General features: G+C 59.4%; 6 protein-coding genes across 6 annotated transcripts; 5 read left to right on the top strand and 1 right to left on the bottom strand.

Annotated features, from left to right (window-relative positions):
* Nucleotides 1-952: 952 nt before the first annotated feature.
* Nucleotides 953-2,857, top strand: SPBR_00387 (tubulin alpha; the record flags this gene model as incomplete). Its single annotated transcript, XM_040758706.1, has 5 exons — nt 953-977; nt 1,258-1,298; nt 1,387-1,413; nt 1,518-1,593; nt 1,677-2,857. The coding sequence occupies 5 exons, from the start codon at nt 953-955 to the stop codon at nt 2,855-2,857; spliced, it is 1,350 nt and encodes a 449-aa protein (XP_040618752.1).
* Nucleotides 2,858-4,788: 1,931 nt separating this feature from the next.
* On the top strand, nt 4,789-9,265 carry SPBR_09020 (ef hand domain containing protein; the record flags this gene model as incomplete). Its single annotated transcript, XM_040767146.1, has 4 exons — nt 4,789-4,816; nt 4,904-5,052; nt 5,107-9,162; nt 9,236-9,265. The coding sequence occupies 4 exons, from the start codon at nt 4,789-4,791 to the stop codon at nt 9,263-9,265; spliced, it is 4,263 nt and encodes a 1,420-aa protein (XP_040618751.1).
* A 1,748-nt stretch (nt 9,266-11,013) lies between these two features.
* Nucleotides 11,014-12,587, top strand: SPBR_00517 (uncharacterized protein; the record flags this gene model as incomplete). Its single annotated transcript, XM_040758836.1, has 2 exons — nt 11,014-11,103; nt 11,163-12,587. The coding sequence occupies 2 exons, from the start codon at nt 11,014-11,016 to the stop codon at nt 12,585-12,587; spliced, it is 1,515 nt and encodes a 504-aa protein (XP_040618750.1).
* Nucleotides 12,588-12,961: 374 nt separating this feature from the next.
* On the top strand, nt 12,962-13,316 carry SPBR_01126 (diphthamide biosynthesis protein 3; the record flags this gene model as incomplete). The annotated part of the gene is made up of 2 exons (XM_040759444.1): nt 12,962-13,162; nt 13,257-13,316. The coding sequence occupies 2 exons, from the start codon at nt 12,962-12,964 to the stop codon at nt 13,314-13,316; spliced, it is 261 nt and encodes an 86-aa protein (XP_040618749.1).
* Nucleotides 13,317-14,244: 928 nt separating this feature from the next.
* Nucleotides 14,245-14,628, bottom strand: SPBR_01120 (uncharacterized protein; the record flags this gene model as incomplete). The annotated part of the gene is made up of 1 exon (XM_040759438.1): nt 14,245-14,628. One exon carries the CDS (start codon nt 14,626-14,628, stop codon nt 14,245-14,247), a length of 384 nt encoding a protein of 127 aa, XP_040618748.1.
* Nucleotides 14,629-16,424: 1,796 nt separating this feature from the next.
* Nucleotides 16,425-20,333, top strand: SPBR_00067 (HbrB-domain-containing protein; the record flags this gene model as incomplete). Its single annotated transcript, XM_040758387.1, has 1 exon — nt 16,425-20,333. The coding sequence occupies one exon, from the start codon at nt 16,425-16,427 to the stop codon at nt 20,331-20,333; it is 3,909 nt and encodes a 1,302-aa protein (XP_040618747.1).
* Between the last annotated feature and the right edge of the window lie 990 nt (nt 20,334-21,323).

Genomic DNA, 21,323 nt, shown 5'->3' with positions numbered 1-21,323 from the left:
CGGCTGCACGTGCGGGTTCATTCCTTCCTTCCCAATGCCAGCTCCAACAGAATACCTTGATGGACAAAAGAGGAAGGCGGTGTGGACCCCCACTTGGTATGTACGTCGTATCCAGCAGTGCTTTCCCACTGGCGCCCCACTTTCGTACCGTCTGTTTACTCGCACAATGGGCAAAGCGCGTTTTCTGCCATTGACGCGCACGGGCCAGGAGTGGGTCCTCTGTTTACTGACGATGTCTTCCGGTCCACCCTCTTTCGCTCTTGCCCCCTTTTCAGTGGCCAAACGCGCCTTGCCTGGTTGGGCGTGCCACTGTACATCGTTCGCAGCGCAATTTAACGGACCGCACGACGCTGAACGAACGGCACTCCCGTGCCTTCCCACTTCGTCCTCAGGCCGCACGGCAGCTGCCCGTAAACAAACACGGCGAAATTAACGCTGTTGCCTGCTAAAAAGTTGCCGCCACAACATCCCTACCCCACCTGTCCACACCCTATTCCCGGGAGCCGCACTGTCGTCCCTGGGTCGTCAGGGGGTCCCAGCTGCTTCAACAGTGGTCCCAACAGCTAGAACAGCACCGTCCACCACCATCCACCACCCACCACCACATTCCTGCCGCCCCTCTTCCTCCCTCGGAAGCTCCTTCCCCCCTCTCCTCCCCTATCTGGCTACACTGGTTCCTTCCCCATCCGAAATCCGTTCCCCTGATAGGTAAATAAACCAGAAAAAGAACGGAGAGGCTGCACTGCAACCGCTCACAACACAAACAAATTTTAAAATCAGGGGACCATAAAAAAAATACGGGACGCCATATCCAGACCGACACCACATCTCTCGACAGCCGTCCACCGCCCCAAAACCCAGTCCTCTGCATATTATCTCGTCCTCGTTTCCTCTCTAGGTCTCACAATTCCTTCTTCAACACCGACCCCAAGACCCCTACAAATATCCAACCATGCGTGAAATCATCAGCATCAACGGTATGTCGTCTGGCCTCTTTACCCTCTCTTTCCCTCATCCTCTCTCCGGAGCCTCGTATTCAGCCGTGGCGGCCATCTGACCGTGCCGGGCGCGCGTTCCTGCGATGCTCGTCGGGTTTTGGGTTCGGCTGGATTTGCTGGGGGGGTTGTTGTTTGGCATGGGGAGGTGACCGCCTTCACCGCATCCTGGCCATTTCCTGTCTGCACATCAGCCACCATCACAATGCCTCTTGTGTTTGGGCACTTGAGCATCTGTACTGACTGTGTCTTTTCAATCTAGTCGGCCAGGCCGGTTGCCAGATCGCCAATTCCTGCTGGGAGGTACGTGTTCCGCCGACGTTCCGACAATATCATGTCACGATGAGAAATTTTGTCGATGAAATAACGGTGTGCTGACAAACCCAAACAGCTGTACTGCCTTGAGCACGGCATCCAGGTACGTTTGTTCCCGTTGCGTTGCGTCGTGCTGTGTTGTGTTGACCATTGCCGCTCGGCATCGTCGCCGTCGACCTCTTACTAACGCGTCTCTCGTCTCTTTAGCCCGATGGCTACCTGACCGAGGAGCGCAAGGCTGCCGACCCTGACCACGGCTTCAGCACATTCTTCACCGAGACCGGTACGTCCTTTTGGGTGGCGTGTCGTGTGTCCCGTCCGTCGGCATCGCTTGTGTTTACTGACCATATGTTTCTTCCCTTCCAGGCCAGGGCAAGTATGTCCCGCGCACCATCTACTGCGATCTCGAGCCCAATGTCGTCGACGAAGTCCGCACCGGCACCTACCGCAGCCTGTTCCACCCCGAGCAGATGATCACCGGCAAGGAGGATGCCTCCAACAACTACGCTCGTGGCCACTACACCGTCGGCAAGGAGCTGATCGACCAGGTCCTGGACAAGGTCCGCCGCGTCGCCGACGGCTGTGCCGGCCTGCAGGGCTTCCTCGTCTTCCACTCGTTCGGTGGCGGTACCGGCTCGGGTTTCGGCGCCCTGCTGATGGAGCGCCTGTCCGTCGACTACGGCAAGAAGAGCAAGCTCGAGTTCTGCGTCTACCCCGCCCCGCAGACCGCCACCTCTGTTGTTGAGCCGTACAACTCCATCCTGACCACGCACACCACCCTCGAGCACGCCGACTGCTCGTTCATGGTGGACAACGAGGCCATCTACGACATCTGCCGCCGCAACCTCGGCCTCGAGCGCCCGACGTACGAGAACCTCAACCGCCTGATTGCCCAGGTCGTCTCGTCCATCACCGCCTCGCTGCGCTTCGACGGCTCGCTCAACGTCGACCTCAACGAGTTCCAGACCAACCTGGTGCCGTACCCGCGCATCCACTTCCCCCTGGTCGCCTACGCCCCCGTCATCTCGGCCGCCAAGGCCGCCCACGAGGCCAACTCCGTCCAGGAGATGACCATGTCGTGCTTCGAGCCCAACAACCAGATGGTCAAGTGCGACCCCCGCAACGGCAAGTACATGGCAACGTGCCTGCTGTACCGCGGCGACGTCGTGCCCAAGGATGCCCACGCCGCCGTGGCCACCCTCAAGACCAAGCGCACCATCCAGTTCGTCGACTGGTGCCCGACGGGCTTCAAGCTCGGCATCTGCTTCCAGCCGCCCCAGCAGGTCCCCAATGGCGACCTGGCCAAGGTCAACCGCGCCGTGTGCATGCTGTCCAACACCACCGCCATTGCCGAGGCCTGGTCGGCCCTGTCGGCCAAGTTCGATCTCATGTACTCCAAGCGTGCGTTCGTCCACTGGTACGTCGGCGAGGGCATGGAGGAGGGCGAGTTCTCCGAGGCCCGCGAGGACCTGGCGGCCCTGGAGCGCGACTACGAGGAGGTTGCCACCGACTCGCTGGAGGCCGAGGAGATCGAGGCCGAGTACTAGACGACGCAATGTGCAAGGGACGGTTGTGGAGCGTCTTTTTATTTTTGACAAGCGGAAAAGAGACGTTGACGTCGACATGACCTTGACGCTGGCCTTTTTTATACAATGTTCGTAATAGCGAAAAGAGGAAGATATATAAACAGATTGGCCTTGGCAGGTGTTAACTTCTTGATTCTTGCCATCTCCCGTTTTTTTCAACTCGACCTCTTTTCATCTTGTTGCGTTTTTTTATCTTCTCTGTTTTCTTTGCTTTTTTGTTTCTACTTTTCCCTCTCTTGTTCTTGATTCCACCATTGATTCTATACAATTTCTCCGTTGCTCGTCCGACGCCGTGAAGGTGCATGAACACTCACGCATTATGCCGCTTCTCGGCCAAAGCTGCCCCCCAACACGTAAACCCCGTCATATTTGCAATCATACGTCGTGTAACCTACATCAGCAAAACCAACCCGCGCCACACCCAGCCTTGTCAAACGTCGCGCCAACCGGCTGTCATTCCATAACCTGCATGCAACCGTCGTTTACCAACGGACAATGACATGCACTGAAGCTTCCTTGCTTTTGAATTTGCCTTGAAGTGTCCATTGAGATGGGAATGGAGAGGCCAAATCGCTGAGCCTCGACCACCGCTGAACTGTGTCTCAGAATGCCTCTTCGGGTAGCGTGGCCGAGCTGTGACATCTCCTGTAATTTGTACACCCAACTCCATTGTCGGATGGTGCCTGCTCACTGTACGACGTATACCCGGTTCAGATGCCTTTCCTTTGAGGAATCATTCTGACTCTCTACAAGATACGGCACCTATTCCACTGTAAGATACCTCTGTACATTTCGGCCCTAGCGCTAATACGAAGTGCGTGCCTGCTGGAGAGACGCTAGAAACGGCCGAACCGGCTTTAATCTCCTGTCCAATGGACCGCCCCAAACAGGCTTAGGACGCTCTGAGTGGGAAGGAACACCCGTCCCCCAGCACCCCAAAACGCCCTGACGCTCCAACCAAGTCCCAGCCGGACGCACCTGCTGCCCCCTGCGCCGCCCGTGTTTGGCTGCGTCTGCGCGCCTGCCGCACGGCACAATTGACAGGCTGCGACACTGAGGTCAGCAAGCAGAGGTAAAGAGAGTGGGAAGGCGCCGCCGGCGATCCTTCCTGGATGACCCAGCCATCTCCAAAAGCCACTTCCCTTTTCCGACATCGTGCATTTTCCCACTCCCCAGTCTTTTATTTTCCGTCCCTCATCTTCTTCATTTCTCTCTCCTTTTGGCCATCTTTCTCGGCCTTTCGTTCCAGCGCACCCACCCAACGACCGTTTGCAGAGACGATCGCTCGCCTCTCTGCCAAACCGTTGCTACCCCTGAACGACAGTTGGCTTAGCTTTGGCGGCCGTTCTGCCAGGCACAGCTTGCCCTCTTCTTCGACTTCGATCAACCATCTCGACATCTCGACGACGGGAGGCCACTTTGAGCTCCCGAACCCTTGGCAACTCTTCTCTTGCTCGCTTTTTCGTCCGTCCTCCGAACCGCTCCGGACGGCAATCTTTTGCTTGCTGGCTGGACATTTCCTTCCGACGACCAGCCCGTCTCCCGGAGATACTGGGATACATCAGGAGCTGGCAACTTTGTCAACCAACTGACACTACCAGAGCTTAGCTCACCCAGGGCACCAACCATTGAGCTTTCGCTGCCTCCTGGCTACCCGCTCTTTTTACGTCCTTTGTTCCTCGCTCGCCCGACCGATTCCAACGAACGCACGCTGTGCAATTTCGAACCAACATGCACCACGAAAGCCAAGCTTCGACACATCCTCCTTCAACGATTCAGAATAATACATTGCGAATTGTGAATTGCGAATTGTGAATTGCGAATCGTTCTACAGCGTCGCCCGATTGGCATCGTTCTCTCGTCACTGAGCTTCGGCGCCCCCTTGCCCGCAAATGGCTTCCGAAGGCTCCGACGAGGTTGGTAAGTGACGTGCACGACGCCCGGAGACGCTGTGGAAGCTCTCTTTTCTTGTAGTGCCGCTTGGCTAACTCGCTCTCTTCACTGCAGCTACGAACCTCAACCTCACGATCGAGGAGAAGCAGGTCTATGGCCAGCTCTTTCGCCAGGCCGACCCCGAGAGCGTCGGCATTGTGATGGGCGAGGTCGCCGTCAAGTTCTTTGAGAAGACCCGACTCGACTCGCGCATTCTTGGCGAGGTACGATGAGTCCCTCTGGCTGTTCTTCTTTTGTCGTGTCTCTAACACATCTAGATTTGGCAAATTGCCGACAGAGAAAACCGCGGCTTCCTGACACCCGCCGGCTTTGGCGTCGCCTTGCGCCTCATCGGCCACGCGCAGGCTGGCAGAGAGCCTTCGCCCAACATCGCTCTGCAGCATGGCCCCCTCCCCCGCTTCGAAGGCGTCGTCACCGCTGCGGGCGCCCTTCCCTCGCAAGGGCCGGCTGCCGGTCCGCTCTCTGCGCAAGGAACAGGAGCGGGCGCGCAGCAGCTAGCAGCACAGGGCACCGGTCCTGGTGCCGCGACCCGCGTGCCGCCACTGTCGCCCGAGAAGGCCGCGCAGTATGCCCGCGTCTTCCAAGACCAGACGCGCGGCGAGTCCGTCATGTCGGGCGACGTGGCCCGGCGTATCTTTGAGAAGTCGGGCCTTGGTATCGAAACGCTCGGCCGCATCTGGCAGCTGGCCGACACGGAGCAGCGCGGCGCGCTCGTCCAGACCGAGTTCGTCGTTGCTATGCACTTGTTGACGTCCACCAAGTCGGGCACGCTGCGCGCCCTGCCTGCCATGCTGCCGGCTGGCCTGTACGAGGCTGCGACACGCGGTGTGGCCGCTGCGTCGCCCGGTCCCGGCGGCACTATTGGTGTTGCTGTCGGCAGCCCTGCGAGCCCTGTCGCCCGCCAGCAGAGCCCTCTGGGCGGCGGTTTCGGCGCTGGCGGGATCCTGCCCCCGCCCCCGACCGCCTCCATCTCTCGCCAGCTGACCGGCCAGTTGACGGGCCACGCGCGTCCTGCGCCGCCCAACTTCTCCAACAGCCCGCTCGGTCGCGCAGCCGCGCCCGCTGCGGCGCCTGCTGCCACTGGACCCGAGTGGCTCATCACACCCGCTGAGAAGGCGCGTATGGACCCCGTGTTCCAGAGCCTCGACAAGACACGCAAGGGCTACATCACCGGCGAGGAAGCCGTGCCGTTCTTGACCCGGTCGGGTCTGGACGAGGACACGCTCGCACAGATCTGGGACCTGGCCGACGTGAACTCAGAGGGACATCTGACGAGCGATACGTTCGCCGTGGCTCTGTATCTTATCCAGCAACAGCGCCAGCGGACCGACGGCACAAGCGCCCTGCCTGCCAAGCTGCCCCCCAATCTTGTGCCCCCCAGCCTGCGCAGCAAGGTCGGGACGGCCAGCCCAGCGCCCGCCGTCGCCCCGCCTCCTCCTCCGCCGGCGCAGCCCAAGTCGGCGATGGACGACCTGTTTGGCCTCGACACGGGCGCGTCCTCGACACCTTCTCTGCCGGCTGCCCCGGCTGGTGTGTCCGACCCGTTCGCCACCAGCAGCAGCCCTGTCCCGCCCAGCTCGCCCACACGATCGCCCACCGTCAACACGACCACCTTCAAGCCCTTTGTGCCTTCGTCGTCCTTTGGTCGTTCCCTGACGGCGCAAGTTACGGGCGACTCCAACAGCTCGGCGCCGTCGGCAACCGCCAAATCGGCACCACCTTTGCCCCAGCAGCCGCCGGGTGCGCAGAGCGCGGCCAATGACCTTCTTGGCGGCGACGACGGCGAGGCGAGCCGCAACCTGTCCAATGACACCGCAGAGCTGGCGAACCTGTCGAACCAGATCGGCTCGCTGTCCAAGCACATGCAGGACACGTCCGCGCACCGCTCGACTCTGCAAAACGAGCTGAGCCAGACCAGCACCCAGAAAAAGAACTTTGAGCAGCGCCTGGCCCAGTTGCGGACCCTGTACGAGAAGGAGGCTCGCGACGTGCGTGCCTTGGAGGAGCAGCTGAAGACGTCCCGCAGCGACACCAAGACCCTGCAGACGCAACTGTCCACGCTGCAGGCCTCGTATGCAGACCTCCAGACGCAGCACCAGACGATCTCGACGGCGCTGCAAGCAGACCAGCAGGAGAACGCGAGCCTGAAGGAGCGCATCAAGGCCGTCAGCGCCGAGGTGAACCAGCTCAAGCCCCAGATCGAAAAGTTAAAATCTGAGGCGCGTCAACAAAAGGGCATCGTGGCCATCAACCGGAAACAGCTGTCCCTCGGCGAAAGCGAGCGCGACAAGCTGAAGACGGAGGCCGACGACGTGACGCGCCAGAACCAAGACCTTGCCCGCCAAATACAAAACGCCAGCGTCGTCTCGAGCGCCGGCTCCGCGGCCGCCAGTCCCTCCGTTGCGTCGGCGTCGGGTAAGAACCCGTTCTTCCGCCGCACCGGCAGCTCCGACATCATGGGCGTATTCTCATCGCCTACGCAAGGCCAGTCGCCGCAACAGCTTGGTGAGCAGTCATTTGACGACGTCTTCGGCCCCGGCCCGGCTGCTCCCGCTGCTGCTGCTGCTGCTGCCCCTGTGGTCCCCACTGCCCCTGCCGCCGTGAACGCGGTCAAGCCGCAGTTTACGGGCGCTTCCACCGGATCCTCTTCATTCTCTGCCGTGACGGCGCCGACGTCCGAGACTGCGACACCGGACATCAACCGTCCAGGCACAGATGCCACGCCGACCGCCGAGCCTGCCAGCCAGACGTCTTTCCATCCGCTTGCGACCACGACCGCATCGCCTCCACCAACCACTGAGGCTGCCGTTGCGCCGCCTTCTGCGTCCCCCAAGGTCGCGTCCCCGGCCGCCAGTGCGACGTCGCCTGTCCCGCCTGCCGACCATGCTTCAGCTGCCGCGTCTCCCGCGCCAGTCGTATCCAAGGATGTGCCTTCTAGCACCTCCCATGGTCCCGAGGCACAGACGTCTTCGTCGTCGGTCTTTGGTGGCTTCGGTGCCACGGCCGCTGCCGCGGCTGCGGCTGCCGTCACGGCAGCGACGGCTGGCGTTGCGGCTGTTGTTTCCGGCACGGGCGATGCGACGTCTCCCGGGGACGATGCCGACAAAGGCAAGTCTGTGTGGAGCCAGGGCCACGTCGCGAACGACAGCCTGTCGGATCCGTTCTCGGCAAAGGACCAGCAACAGGACAAGGCCAAGGAAGACTTTGAGTCTGCCTTTGCCAGCTTTAAAGCGGCCCGTTCTGCCGAGCCGTCTGGCCACGACGACGACGCCTTTGAGGTGAAGTCGCCTGCCGGCGCTGCCGCGCCCAGCACCGCTGCGACCGCGACGAAGGCTGAAGATCCCGTCAACACAGATACCTCCAAGGCCTTTGCCAATTTCAACACGGAGTTCCCGCCGATCTCTGAGCTGCAAAACGACGAGTCCGACTCAGATAGCGATGGTGGCGGATTTGACGACGACTTTGCGCCTGCGTCGCCCAAGAACAACCAGAGCGAGAAGGCACCAGAGTCAGCGCCAGCATTGGCTGCCGTTACGGTCCCGGAGGCCACGCACGGAGATCGTGCGGGCCCCAAGGATGCCTCTCCCGCAGCGGCAGAGTCTGCTCCAGCTGCCTCGGACATCTTCTCCACCCCTGCTTCTGTCACGCCCAATGTTTTCAGTGCCCCAGCCCCGAGCGCCAGTATGGATGATATCTTTAGCGCACCAGCAACTTCGGCTCCGGAACCGGCCCCTGCGGTCGCGTCTACTGCGGCACCCACTGCTGCGGCTGCAGCACCGGCAACCATGAACGCCTCGGACGACGACGCGTTCGATGATCTTGACGACGACTTTGAGGGTCTCGAGGAGGCCCGCGAGGGATCGGCCGACGACGATTTTGCAAACGTCAACCGCTCGGCGCTCGACGACTTCCAGTCCACCTTTGAGTCGTCGCCCACGGGCAAGTTCGACTCGCAGAATTCGTTTGCCGGTGACAGCAGCTTTGACTTCTCTACGCTCGGCGCGTCGTCCACGTCGGCCGGCACAGCTGCTGCTGCCGCGCAGGCCGTTAATGGCGCCAAGGCGGCAACGGGTGACGCGGGCGACTGGTTTTCGTTTGCGGGTGACGAAGCAAAGCCGGCCGCGGCATCGGCTCAAGCTGACTCTGGTCCGTCAGCTGCCACCGACGAGGCTGCCCGGCCTGCCACCCTCAACCGGCTCGACACGCAGAACAGCACGAACGACGACCCGATCCTGCGGCAGCTGACGGGCATGGGCTACCCGCGTGCCGTGGCTCTGAGCGCGCTGGAGAAATACGACTACAATGTGGACCGGGTACGTCAAGCGAGCGGCGATGGCTCCAGGCATTTTCCATGACTGCAATCATGCTAACCGTTTTGGTTCACAGGCTGCTAATTTCCTCGCCAACGAGTCCTAGGCCTCTGGCATTTTTTCGTTTTCGCCCATCTTACTATTCATTGCCATGCCCGAATCGCCGATGCTTCCGTGCTTATTGGCACACGCTCTCTTACCTGTTTATTGTCAACAGTGCTTTTCTTTGCGCGTCCTCGTCACTTTCGAGTTTCATTTTGTTCTTGCGTTTCTGCGGTTCTCCATTTCTCCATTTCTCCATTTCTCCATTTCTGCGTTGCGTTGCACGTATTTCTAGCCAATATGAGTCTTTTGCTTTTGAAATGTTGCCCATCCTATTCTAATTATATTTTTTTGTATTATTCTCTTGTATTACGCTGCTGTTTGTCTCTGATCTGGATTTCGACGGACACTATGCACCCCGTGTGTACTCAGACCGCCTTGTCGTGCCCTCTGTCTTCGCTGTCTTGTTTGGCCTCAACATTTGTTGTTGCAATTATCTTCTTGTTGTAAATAGCTATTGGACCCCCAAAATACACATTGTCTCTACTAATAACACCTTTATCTGCTTTGGACATGCCAACAGTTTCTTCTACACGTATTTTCCGCTCTCTCTTTCATTTCCATTCCCATTTCCATTTGCATTTCTATTTCTATGATCGCTATTTCCAACATCTCGTATTTTCTTTTGGACGTTTTGCTTCAACCGATCACTCCATCGTTTTCGGCTGGATTTGCAACTTTCAAACAAATGTCCGTCATTTTGCCCGGGACTATTGGCTGACATTGGCGCGCTATGGTTCTGTTGAAAGAAAGGTCGGCAAAACGGCGATGTTGGCGCCAGTGGCGTCTTGTGTGCCTGTGCCTTGCAACCCCCTGGGGTTGAAGGGGTCTAACGACCAAGCCAACGAACCAATGCAGACCAATAGTCAATATTTACATCTGGCCAACGCCAATGGCGACAAAGAAACGACACCCAATCTAGCCCGAGCCAGCAAAGTTCGACCACCACGAGCTTCGAGCTTTCAATGAAAAGACGAAAACGGGACAGAAAATGGACAGGAAAAGGCCAGGCACGACGCGGAGAGGATGTTCAGGTCCCGTTCGGGACAGACACTCGACTCGACGACGGGAATGACCACCGTATCTCACCTCCTTCACCGCAGTCGTATCACGGGCTCTCCAGGAGCAAGCCGTTGACTACCGAGCAGTTTCAACGTTCAGGGACGAAATCTGTTTCGTTTCTATTATCCCCTTCCCGCTCTTTTGATGGTTCGACTACCGTTACTGGAAGAGACAATCAAGGTCCCAACCCGGATTACACGACAAGCCACCGGCACATGTCACGGACGTTGTCATGTCTGGATTTGTCCATGTGTCCGATCCTTTCGGCCAAGCGTCACCTTGGCATCGACGGAGTTGGGGTGCTCGACGTTCTTTGTTTTCTTGTTCTCTTGTTCGCTTCTTCTCCGCTTCTATTGGGTGTGCCTCTGGTTCGCTGACTGGGATTCGTGCCGGATCCGACCTTCACACCCTCATGCACAAAAGGTCGGGCCGCCGGGGCGAATGAATGAGAGGAGACGAGTGCTAGAGGCATTATGGCCCAACCGCAGTGCCTGAATGAGCGTGATCCGGCATACGGTGTCTTTGTCGTCGTCCACAACGGGAAGCATTGGCCATCTGGGGCATGATGCAAGGATAGAACGCTGTCGGTGTATAAAGGACGCACAACCCTCCCGTTGTCGATGTTCTCCCTTCAGCATTCGTCCCTTCCCTTGTCATCCCGGGAAACGCTCTCTCAACACGTCTACCACCATGAAAGTGTCCGTTCTCTCCCTAGCCGTGGTCGCTGGTCTGGTCCAGCGGTCTGCTGCCGGTGGTGGCGACTATGACCACTGTCGTCCCGTAAGTCGTCCCGATCTCGTCATCCCTATGTCTCCAAAGCACCATACTGACTCCTCCAGAACACCTGCAACAACGCCGTCACCAACCGTGGCAGTCCGCCGCTCAACTCGGCCGCCAAGGACGACTGCAGCTCGTTCTTTGCCTGCAATCCTGTCACCGCCACAGACTGTCTCAATACCATCACCGTCTGGGACACCGTCTCCAAGGAGCCCGTCACGAAGACCCTCGCCACCACCACGACGTGGGTCACACTGGGGACCAACGCCTACACCGACGTCGAGACCAACACCGTCGTCGGCGTGACCAAGACCCTCTTCGACACGGTCACGGTCGCCACCGATGTCGTCACCGTCACCAAGTTTACGCCCACCGAGACCATCAAAGCGACCACGACGGTGTACACAGGCCAGCCACTCGACCGCCGCGACCGTGGTGGCGAGGCGGGGAAGCAGCCACGGCTGAAGAAGCGGAACAACCGGTGCAAACCCTCGCTGCCGTCGTCGTCGAGCCAAAGCCCGTCGAGCTCCTCGTCTCCTCCTCCGTCGTCAAGCCAAAGCCAGTCGAGCCCCTCGTCTCCTCCTCCGTCATCAAGCCAAAGCCTGTCAAGCCCCTCATCTCCTCCTTCCACGTCGTCGTCATCGCCGTCGTCGTCATCGCCGCCGTCGTCAAGCCAGAGTCTGTCAAGCCCCTTGTCTCCGCCGCCGTCGTCAAGCCAGAGCCTGTCAAGCCCCTCGTCTTCTCCTCCTACGTCGTCGTCATCGCCGTCGTCGAGCCAGAGCCAGTCGACCCCCTCGTCTCCGCCGCCGTCGTCAAGCCACAGCCAGTCGAGCCCCTCGTCGTCGCCGCCGTCGACGTGCCCCTTCCCCGTCCCCACATACGCGGCGGCCTGCGGCGACGCTGCCAACTACGCCAGCGCCTGCTCCTGCGGCGGCGTCAAGGCCACGACCACGACGATCACGGTCCAGGCCACCACTGTCACACGCACCACGACGGTCACGCCCACCGTCACGGCCACGTCGACCAAGACCAAGACAACGTACACACGGGTGACCACGACCACGTTTGTGACCAAGATTGCAACGACAACGACGTTGAAGGAGCAGGACGTCACCAAGACGACAACCCAGACGATTCGGCAGACCAAGACGGTCACTGCGACCACCACGCTGACGCTGCCCACGTGCACCAACAAGGCGATTACGGCCACAGGCTACACGGGCGGCAGCGGGGGCAAGCCGCCGACCAAGGTCACTCTGCCGTTCAACATCCGCTGCTTCACGCTGATCCAGCCGACCAACAACGACTGCACCTCGTCGTGGTCGTCGGAGAACTCGGTCGGCGCGTGCGCATCCAACTGCGCAAGCAACAGCGGCTGCGACGCCTTCATGTTCCAGATTGCGACACGCCAGTGCACGCTCTTCTACAAGCTGAGGACGTACAATCTGGTGGCCAACAACGGCTACGTATCGGGGCTGCAGCCGTGAAGAGGCAGTGGGCTGTGGAGCGTGGGATTGTGGGGGCTCTGGATGGGTTATAGTATGGGACAACATGTGCGGTCGTTTCAAATATGGATGTCTTCCAATATGTGAATATAAACGGTGACTGAATGATGATGCATTTGTTGTCGACTTACACGATAATTGTGGGGTAATTACAGTGTGAATACAGTATGTAGACTGTATGCGCACATAGAAGTTCGCCCCACTGAAAAGTTGGGGAAGGCGCCTTTAAATCGTACTACGAACCCAAATTACAAAATAGGTCGTCGCAAATCTTTCACCAACACCCGCTGCCAAAAAAAGAGAGATTCAACAACAACGCAACGCCCACCGCAACGCAACACTCCCACCTTGCCACGATGAGCGACGACGACGAGCCGGCCATCTACGACGAGGTCGAGATCGAGGACATGACGTTTGACGCGGCGCGCGGGCTGTACCACCACCCGTGCCCGTGCGGCGACCGTTTCGAGATTGCTCTGGAGGACCTGCTGGACGAGTCCAACGACATTGCCGTGTGCCCGAGCTGCAGCCTGATGATTCGGGTGATTTACGACGTGGTAAGTGCAGGCGTGAGGCGTGCAGGCGTACATGCGAAGCAGGCAGATATGGCGGGCCTGTAGAGAGTTGCAATCGTCTTGCTAACTAGCCCAGGAAAATCTTCCCAAAGGACCAGGCAACGGACCGGCCAGCGAGACGCTGGTGGTGGCTTGAAAAAGAACGACAAGTACGGAATAAAAAAAGAGGACGATCAACGAACATACACATGCCGAGCCGCGTTTGAGACGGAGAGACGTGGTGGTAGGGGGGGCGGTCATGTCAGTGGGTGTCTGAGAGGCAATGGGCCATCCGACTCGACACGCCACCAGATGTCGACGACTGTCGCTCGCTTCCGCCAAAGGCGACACAGCACTGCTCGGGCAAATCGACAAAGAGGCTACGACATATGTTGTGGCTGTAAGATGTGCAGGACATGTGGCGACGTCCACATCAGACAACCGCCAAAGCCTGCAGAGTCAACGCATTGCACCACCCAGGAAAATGCCGGACGGCTTGTTCACAAGACGACGGGGGGCATGGTCCTGGTCCCGCTTTATACTCCTCCAATGCGCAACGCCGCTGCCGGGACTCGTTGTATGCGGCCACCACCGCTGGCCAGTGTACGTCAATATTAATTTTGTGCCTCGCATCAGAGCCGTCTGAACCGCGCACAACACACAGAATGGCATGCACAACTGCAGCGAAATGAGCAATGGCCATGGCAACAGCACGTCGTGTTTGGAATACAGGGCTGCGTGCACGGCGAGAGATGGTGGGACCGTCAACAGCAGGCCGCTAACTACTTCTTGCCCGACGGATTCAGAGTGGACAACATGAACAAAATGAATGAGATTGTATTACTTGCATCATTGGGCCAAAACCTGTGTCTCCTTTCATTCTCCTCCCCACTTCGCCTCGTAACACGACGTCGGCCAACTGCCTCTTTGCTGTTACCCAACGTGCGTTTCATTATGCGAAGTCTGCCCGTGCTTTCTGTGCCTCCGCGCTGTCCTCCCTCGATGTCCGTTCAGTATCACACTATCAGAATGACAGACGTCACGCACAGTCCGGCACGCCGCCCTGACCGCCGAACCCAATCAACCTACACAACAACCAGCCCCAGCATCACAAGCAGTACCATCGAGCCCAGGGCCGCCCGGTCCAGCACCATCATGGCATCGGCGCCGGCCGTCGGCACGGTCGCCGGCGAGGTCGTGGTGGCCGTGCCCGAGCTCGTCCGCGTGCCCGTGCCCGTGCCCGGGTACGGTGTCAGCGAGGGCGGCGTCGTTGTCGTCGTCGCCGTCGCCGTCGCCGTTGCTGTTTGGCCCGTCGTCCACGTGGTCGGCCAGGCGGGCAGGACAATGGTGGTGGTGGACGTGGCCGATTCGGTGAGGACGATGGTGGTGTAGCTCTGGGCCGCAGCCGTGGCTGCCATGAGAGCGGCGGCGGTGGCAGCGGTGGCAGCGGCAGCAGAGAAGGGCTTCATTGTGAGAGTGTGTTGCTTTTGTGCTTTTATTGTCTAATTTGAGGACAATCTTGGTGTGAACGAGAAACAATTGTTTGCAAATCTGTGTATAGCAGTTTGTAAAAAGCTTATAAAACGAGTGAAGATTTTCTTTTCGGAGGTGAGGAGAGAAAGAAGGTAAAGTGAGAACAGAGAGAAGGACAAGAGACGAAATCCATGAGTAGGTATGGAGGCATATATACGTCCAGGATACGATAGTACGCGTCAAGAGTGCTTCCTGGGACCAGAGACGCAGAATGGAAGGCGTCAGAGGCGGCACAAAATAACACAAATTACACAAATGACACAGATGACACAAATGACACAAAACAAATAACACAAAACTTGTTCGTCAGTCGGCACAGGTACGACGGCAAACAAGACGAAACAGTCCGCGTTACCAGGCCTCGGCGGCTAGAGGAGGACCTGTCAACGATAGGCCTGGTGGAAAGGAGACGAGACACAAACAAGACACACAAAGCACAAACGAAGCACAAATACAAGAGACGGGATGCTCCCAGGTCAAACGTGCACGACGAGGCACAGTGCACGGTTTATCTTGTCCACTAGTTTCTGTGCACAGGGAGTACGGCAAGCACGCTGAATGAAATAAAGCAGAGAAACGAAGGACGTGTGACTATGTGGTGACGATGTGGTGACGATGTGGTGGCTGGTAAAAACAAGTTGGGTGAGGAAAACATTTTTTTAAGAAAAGAATAAAACAAGGAAATAATACAACTGAAGGTAACGACACAGAACAGGCAGCAAGATACCACAAACTCAGTACCCGTACATCCTGTCTGAACCGTGCCATTGTCCAGAATTGCAGACAAGAGATGTACCGGGACGAGTGGTACTTATTGCTGTTGTCGTCGTATATTTACGTTCAAAAAAGTAAGACTTTTATTATTTTTGTTTCTATGTATTTACTTTTAGTTTTACTGTATATGTTTCGTCTCTTCCTTTTTAATCTCCTGGAGTCAAAAGTAATATAAAAACCGAAAGCGGTTCTCTTAAAATTGATAGAAAACGAAATCGAAAACAAAAACAAAACAAAAACAAACAAAACAAAAAGAAACAAAGTCCCAACACCCCTCGTATTCTCATCTCGCTTCTCTGATCAGCACTCGTCCCGCCTGGCAGGTCGTTTCAGGGCGTTCTTCAGCGGGCCCCGCACTGTGTTCCTTCAATAGCTTGCTGGCACACCCCACTCAGCTCACACAGCACGCTAATAATAGTCAGCCTAGCGCCTACAGAATACATTATGCTTACTTACGACGCCCTCCACCAGGCGGTCCAAGGACACTCCAAATCGAGACAATTCGCATCGCCACATTTTCCCCAGATTGCATCCCGATTGCACTCCCATTGCACCCACGTTCACACCGATTGCGCCGACTCGGATCCTTTGTTCGCGGCAGCCAATACGATACGCCTCGTCGGCGTCTTCTGCTTCTCTGCACCCAGCTGATAACCTGTGCCGCACGACGACGACATCCCCTCGAATCTCCTTGATCTCTCAACGTCTCAACCTTTCGATCTCGCCAGTTCACGTACCACAGCCTCCGCCCGTCGACATTGCCCCCTCTCGATCGTACCCGACTGGCGGTGTACCACGACCACGCTCCTGTCCAATGCGCCACACAATGTGACGGGGTGGCCGTGCCGAGTCGACCGAAGCCATCGCCAGATTGCACGACCTCGACCATCTCTCTTCGCTCTTTTTGCTCTTTTTGCTCTCTTCGCCCCTAACCAGCATCGCCATCGACCCGCCCACCATGCAGCCTGCACGGCCGCCACGAGGCCCCGGAAGCTTCTCGCCGCTGCGGCCGCCGTCACCACCGCCAACCTCGGCCGCCCTGGTGGCAGCGACGGCGGCGAACAACTCGTCTCGCGCCAGCCTCTCGCCCACGTTTGACCAGCCGTCACGCATGGCACCGACACCGCCGACGCGGCCGCGCCGTGACTCGCCCGTGACCGGCGACGAGAATCCGCGTCTGTCGGCGCTGCCCTCGCCCTTGACGATCAACAAGATGCGCCAGCAGATACCGACGCAGCAAACACAAACACAGTCGCAACAACCGGGCATCGCCGGCAGTGCCAGCACATCAGCGCCACCGACAGCCGCACCCCCTGCGCACAGCAACTTCTCCCGCCCGACGCCCGTGACGGCTGCCGTCGCTGCTGCCGCCGCCGCGCGGCAAAATGCAAACGCCAACGCCGCAGCCACAGCAGCGGCCGCTTCGGCCGCCTCGGCTGGCGCTGCGGGACTCAACGTTGCTGCCGGCGAGACTCTGCGGGCCGTTTCGCCGCTGCCGCTGACGCTGCCGACCGCGAGCAGCTCCTCCAACAATACCAATACGGCAGCAGAAAAGACGGCAACGGCCGCCCCCACGAGCCCCATCGCCTCCTTCAAGCCCTCGCACTCGCGCAAGCACTCCCAAACCGCCGGCCTCTTTGACGTCTCGCTGCCCTCGACCAACGGCGGCGGAAGCCTGTCCCAGGTCATCAATGCACAGCAGCAGGGGCAGGGCCAGCAAAACGCGCGGCCGTCGTCCCGTGGTGGTGTCAACACGCCGCCTCTGCAGGAGCGGCGCGAGATGAGTGCGAGCCAAATCGCTGCCCAGGCGGCCGTCCTCCACCACAAACAGGGAACGGCACAAGGCCACGGCCAGGGCCAAGGCCAGGGCTCGGCCAAGCTGACGCCCCAGCAGCAGCAGCAACTGCAGCAAGCGCAGCAGTCCCAGATGGTACAGCAGCAGCAGCAGCAGCAGCAGCAGATCCAAGGCCACCCTGCCCAACATGCGCAATACGCCCACTCACAACCGCCCTCTCTCTACCAACAACACTCTCTCCAGCATCAGACGGGACCGCCGCAGCATGTGCCGCAACACTCCCGCCAGCGGTCGCAGACTGTGCCCGCACCCGGCGAGTCGTACGAAGCCGTTGCGGCCGCGTCGAACACCGGCAGCATCAACAAGAACAAGCGGAGCAGTGGCGGGCCCCTGGTGCCGCCCACGTTGAGCTTGACCGAGGCCAGCGCCCCGCGCGAGAGCGGCTTCGGCAACCAGACGTACCACAACGGCCTGCTCGGCAGCCACACGTCGGCCGCGCAGACGGCCGCCAACGTCGTGTTTGCGCGCTCGGGCGGGCCGCCGTCGCCCAAAATGGCACAGCAGGCACAGCAGGCACAGCAGGCACAACATGCACCGCTACCGCCTCTGCCACCGCCCCCGCCCGTCCCCGAGAAAAAGGCCGAAAAGTCCAAGGTCAAGCTCTTCTCGCGGCCCGGCAAGATCTCCACCAAGGGCGACGCAAAGGACAAGCCGCTGCCCAGCCCCAACAAGATGGGCATCTCGTCGGCCCTCGCCTCGCTGCAGCGCGCCAACTTTAGCACCACCAGCCTCGACTCGTCCAGCCAGTCGTCCTTTTACAGCCTGGGCAACTCGTCGGCCGCCACCATCCGCGCCGCCGACAGCGGCATGGGCTTGGGCATGGGCATGGGCATGGGCATGGGCTTGGGGCTGGTCGGGTCCAGCAGCAGCGCGACGCTCGGCGGCGTCGGCGGCAGCGGTGGTCTCGGTCTCACGAACACGGCCGCGGGCGGCGCTCCCACCTTTTATGAAAAGGACAGCACCGCGAGCACGGCCGGCGGAAAGGACGGTAAGGACAAGGACGGCAAAGAGAGCAAAGACGGCAAAGAGGGCAAGGAAAAGAAGCACCACTTTTTGTCCCGCCAGAAACACAAGCTCAAGGACAAGGACGACTTCCACCTGCCGCTGTCCTCGGCCGCCAGCAACTCGCGGCCCACCGACCCCAACGCCCCGCGCAGTCTCTACAATTTCAGCCTGCCGCCCAACAGCCCCGGGCCGGCGTCCACCACCTTCAAGAGCATGAGCGGCCTGGACCTGCGCCACGGTGCGCGCGCCTTGCGCGACAAGAAGAAGGACAAAGAAGACAAGGCCGCGGCCGCCGCGGCCGCCGCTGCTGCTGCCAGCGCCGTCAACATTGCCGCCAATGGCGACTACACGCGCGCCGCGAGCATCGAGCTCGGCGGCATGGGCGGTATGGCCGGCATGGGCGGCGGCATGGGCGGCGGCGGTGCTGGCAGCGTCCAGGGCGACGGCTGGCCCGGCCCCGGCAGCTATGGGTCGGGCGGCGCGGGCCTGCTGGCCGACTCGGCCGTCGACGCTGCCAAGTACGGCTCGAGCAACCTGAGCTACGACGACGCCTGGCCCTACCTCAAGGCCAAGCTGCAGGTCATCTTTGAGGGCGAGGACCTGCGCATCCCCGTCGAGCTGCTCAACCGTGTCGTCGTCATGCACATCCAGTACTGCATCCAGCGCCGCTCGCCCAACATCATCCTCGAGGACCTGCGCGACCTGCTGACCATGGGCTTCGCCTCCCTCGACCGCACCCTGCGCCAGACCCCCGAGGACCGCCTGATCCCGGCCCTCGTGGAGCTGTGGCTCTTTACGTTTACGAGCATTCTGCCGTACATGCAGGCCGTCTTTTTGCCGCTCGATCTCGAGTTTGCCGGCATGGGCACGCTCCTCACGCCCGAACAGGCGCGCGATTTTTGGGGCGGCGTGACGGCGACCACGGCGACCACGGCGGCTGCGACGGCTGCGACGACCGCGACGACCGCATCCCCCGCCGTCGCGCCCGTCTCGGCCGTCCTCGACGTCCGCCGCCTCGTGCTCGCGTCCTACCGCGACACGGTCATCCTGCCCCGCTACGACACGCTCAAACCCATCTTTTCGCGTCTCTCGCTCGAGTTCCTGCCCCAGTCGCTCGCCGGCATGGCCTTGGCCCGCGCCTCGCCCACCATGATGACGTCGCCCAGCAGCATCAGCATGGGCATGGGCATGGGCATGGGCATGGGCGCGAGCCAAACAAAACCCATCCCCATCCAGCAGCGCCCCGGCCGCTCCAACTCGTCCTTGGCCGCCGCCGCCGCGCACAGCTACGGCAGCTTTGGCAGCACCACCACCAGCAACGACCGGCCCGGCACGGCCATGTCGTCGCTGGACCCGAGCGGGACGGCCACCCTCAACCTCAACCTCAGCGGCAGCAACGACACGGGTGGTGGCGGCATGGCCAGCGGCAGCCGGTCCCGCGCCATCAGCAACGTCTCCTTTGCGAGCAGCAACGAGCCGCGGCCGTCGTTTAGCTCGTCCGTCAGCGGGGGCGCCCTCACGACGGTGACGAGCGTGAGTAACAGCAACAGCAATGGCAACACAAACGGGAATGGCAACGCCAACGGCAACGCCAACGCCAATGGGGCCGGCCCCCCTCCTTCGTCCGGCGGCGCCAGTCTGCTCGGCAGCGTCCGCGAGCAAAACGTCGAGGACAGCAAGCAGGTCACGGAAATGGTCGGCCGCATGCTGCAGTGCATGAGCGTGCTGGCCGGTGTGGGCGTGGCGGGCGAGTCCTCCTCCTCGGCTGCTGCGACCAACGCCGCCGCCCCCGACGGCGACGACGGCAACCGCCGCGTCGAGGAGCTGAGCCGCCTGCTGAAGCTCAACTGGCTGGGCCGCGGCCGGACGGGACGGAACCGGCGCGGCATGGTCGGAGGACGGGTGAAGCGAGGCGCGGGGCTGCCAGGGGGCGGTGCAGGCGGTGCAGGCGGTGCTGGCAGCGGAGGCGAGTCGTTTGCGACGAGACAAGGCCTGAGTGTGGCCTAGGGAGCCTGGGGCCTGTTTCAGAGACGACGTAGTCCAATCTAGGTGTGGATTCTTTTGATGTACAAACACACTCCGAACAAGAGTGAAGAAGATCTCATGTTCGTAGTTATGGACATGGTCACGTACAAATGTATCTCCTGGTTTGGTGTTTGGCGTGGTTTGTTTATGGACAGTACGGACATGGAGAATATACAAAATCCTGATGTCTGGAGTTTTTGACAAAAAAAACGGTTTCTGAATTTATTTATACTGGCCGTGAATCCCGATGCACACTCCACCATAGGCTTGTCTACATCTGCTTCCCATCGTCTTGTGTTCATTTGCCACATCGTGATATATCGTATGACACGTCGTGTCGGGCGTCTCGTCGTTTCATCATGCATTACTTGAGGAATCTATTGCCAAGTGTTAGCAAGCGTGTGCCAGAACAGCATGGCGCAGACAAACAGCAGCACACCAAACACAGAAAAAAAGAGTGGGTGTGGTTCTTGATCAGACATCCAAGGAAGATGCTTTGCCCTCATTTGCATCCAATAGAAATTGGCTCTTCTATATGTAGGATACTCAAGTGGAAACTGCGAATGTAGGAATAATTTTCATCATAAGAACCGGGAGAGTGTCGATGAGGAGTGAAGGTGAATGTATGTCGACGGGTGACTGCTGTTGTCTTGCTCAACTCAAAGCATCAAAAACAACTAACCTAGTATGATACACACGACGGGTCGACAAACGTCGATCCGTCGCCTTCACGGCCCAGCCGTGGCCGTACACCCCTGTCCTAGTACAATTGTATTCGACACATCTAAAAAGACTATCACTGGTCAGCAACGTTCTCCTCTTCACACGGAAAAACAGATATGTGCACAAACGAGCGGCTCAGACGTAACAATACTGGCACGTAACAAGCTACGCTCCCGTAGGAACGAGCCCGGAAACAGACAAAATTTCTTCATGGGCGATTCTGTTGGGAAAAGAAGACATGTGTTTTGG

The sequence above is a fragment of the Sporothrix brasiliensis genome, assembly GCF_000820605.1.
Source record: "Sporothrix brasiliensis 5110 chromosome Unknown Cont19, whole genome shotgun sequence".
NCBI lineage: Eukaryota > Fungi > Ascomycota > Sordariomycetes > Ophiostomatales > Ophiostomataceae > Sporothrix > Sporothrix brasiliensis.
Note: the sequence above shows the minus strand (reverse complement) of the source record. Positions and strands in the feature narration are given on the sequence as shown.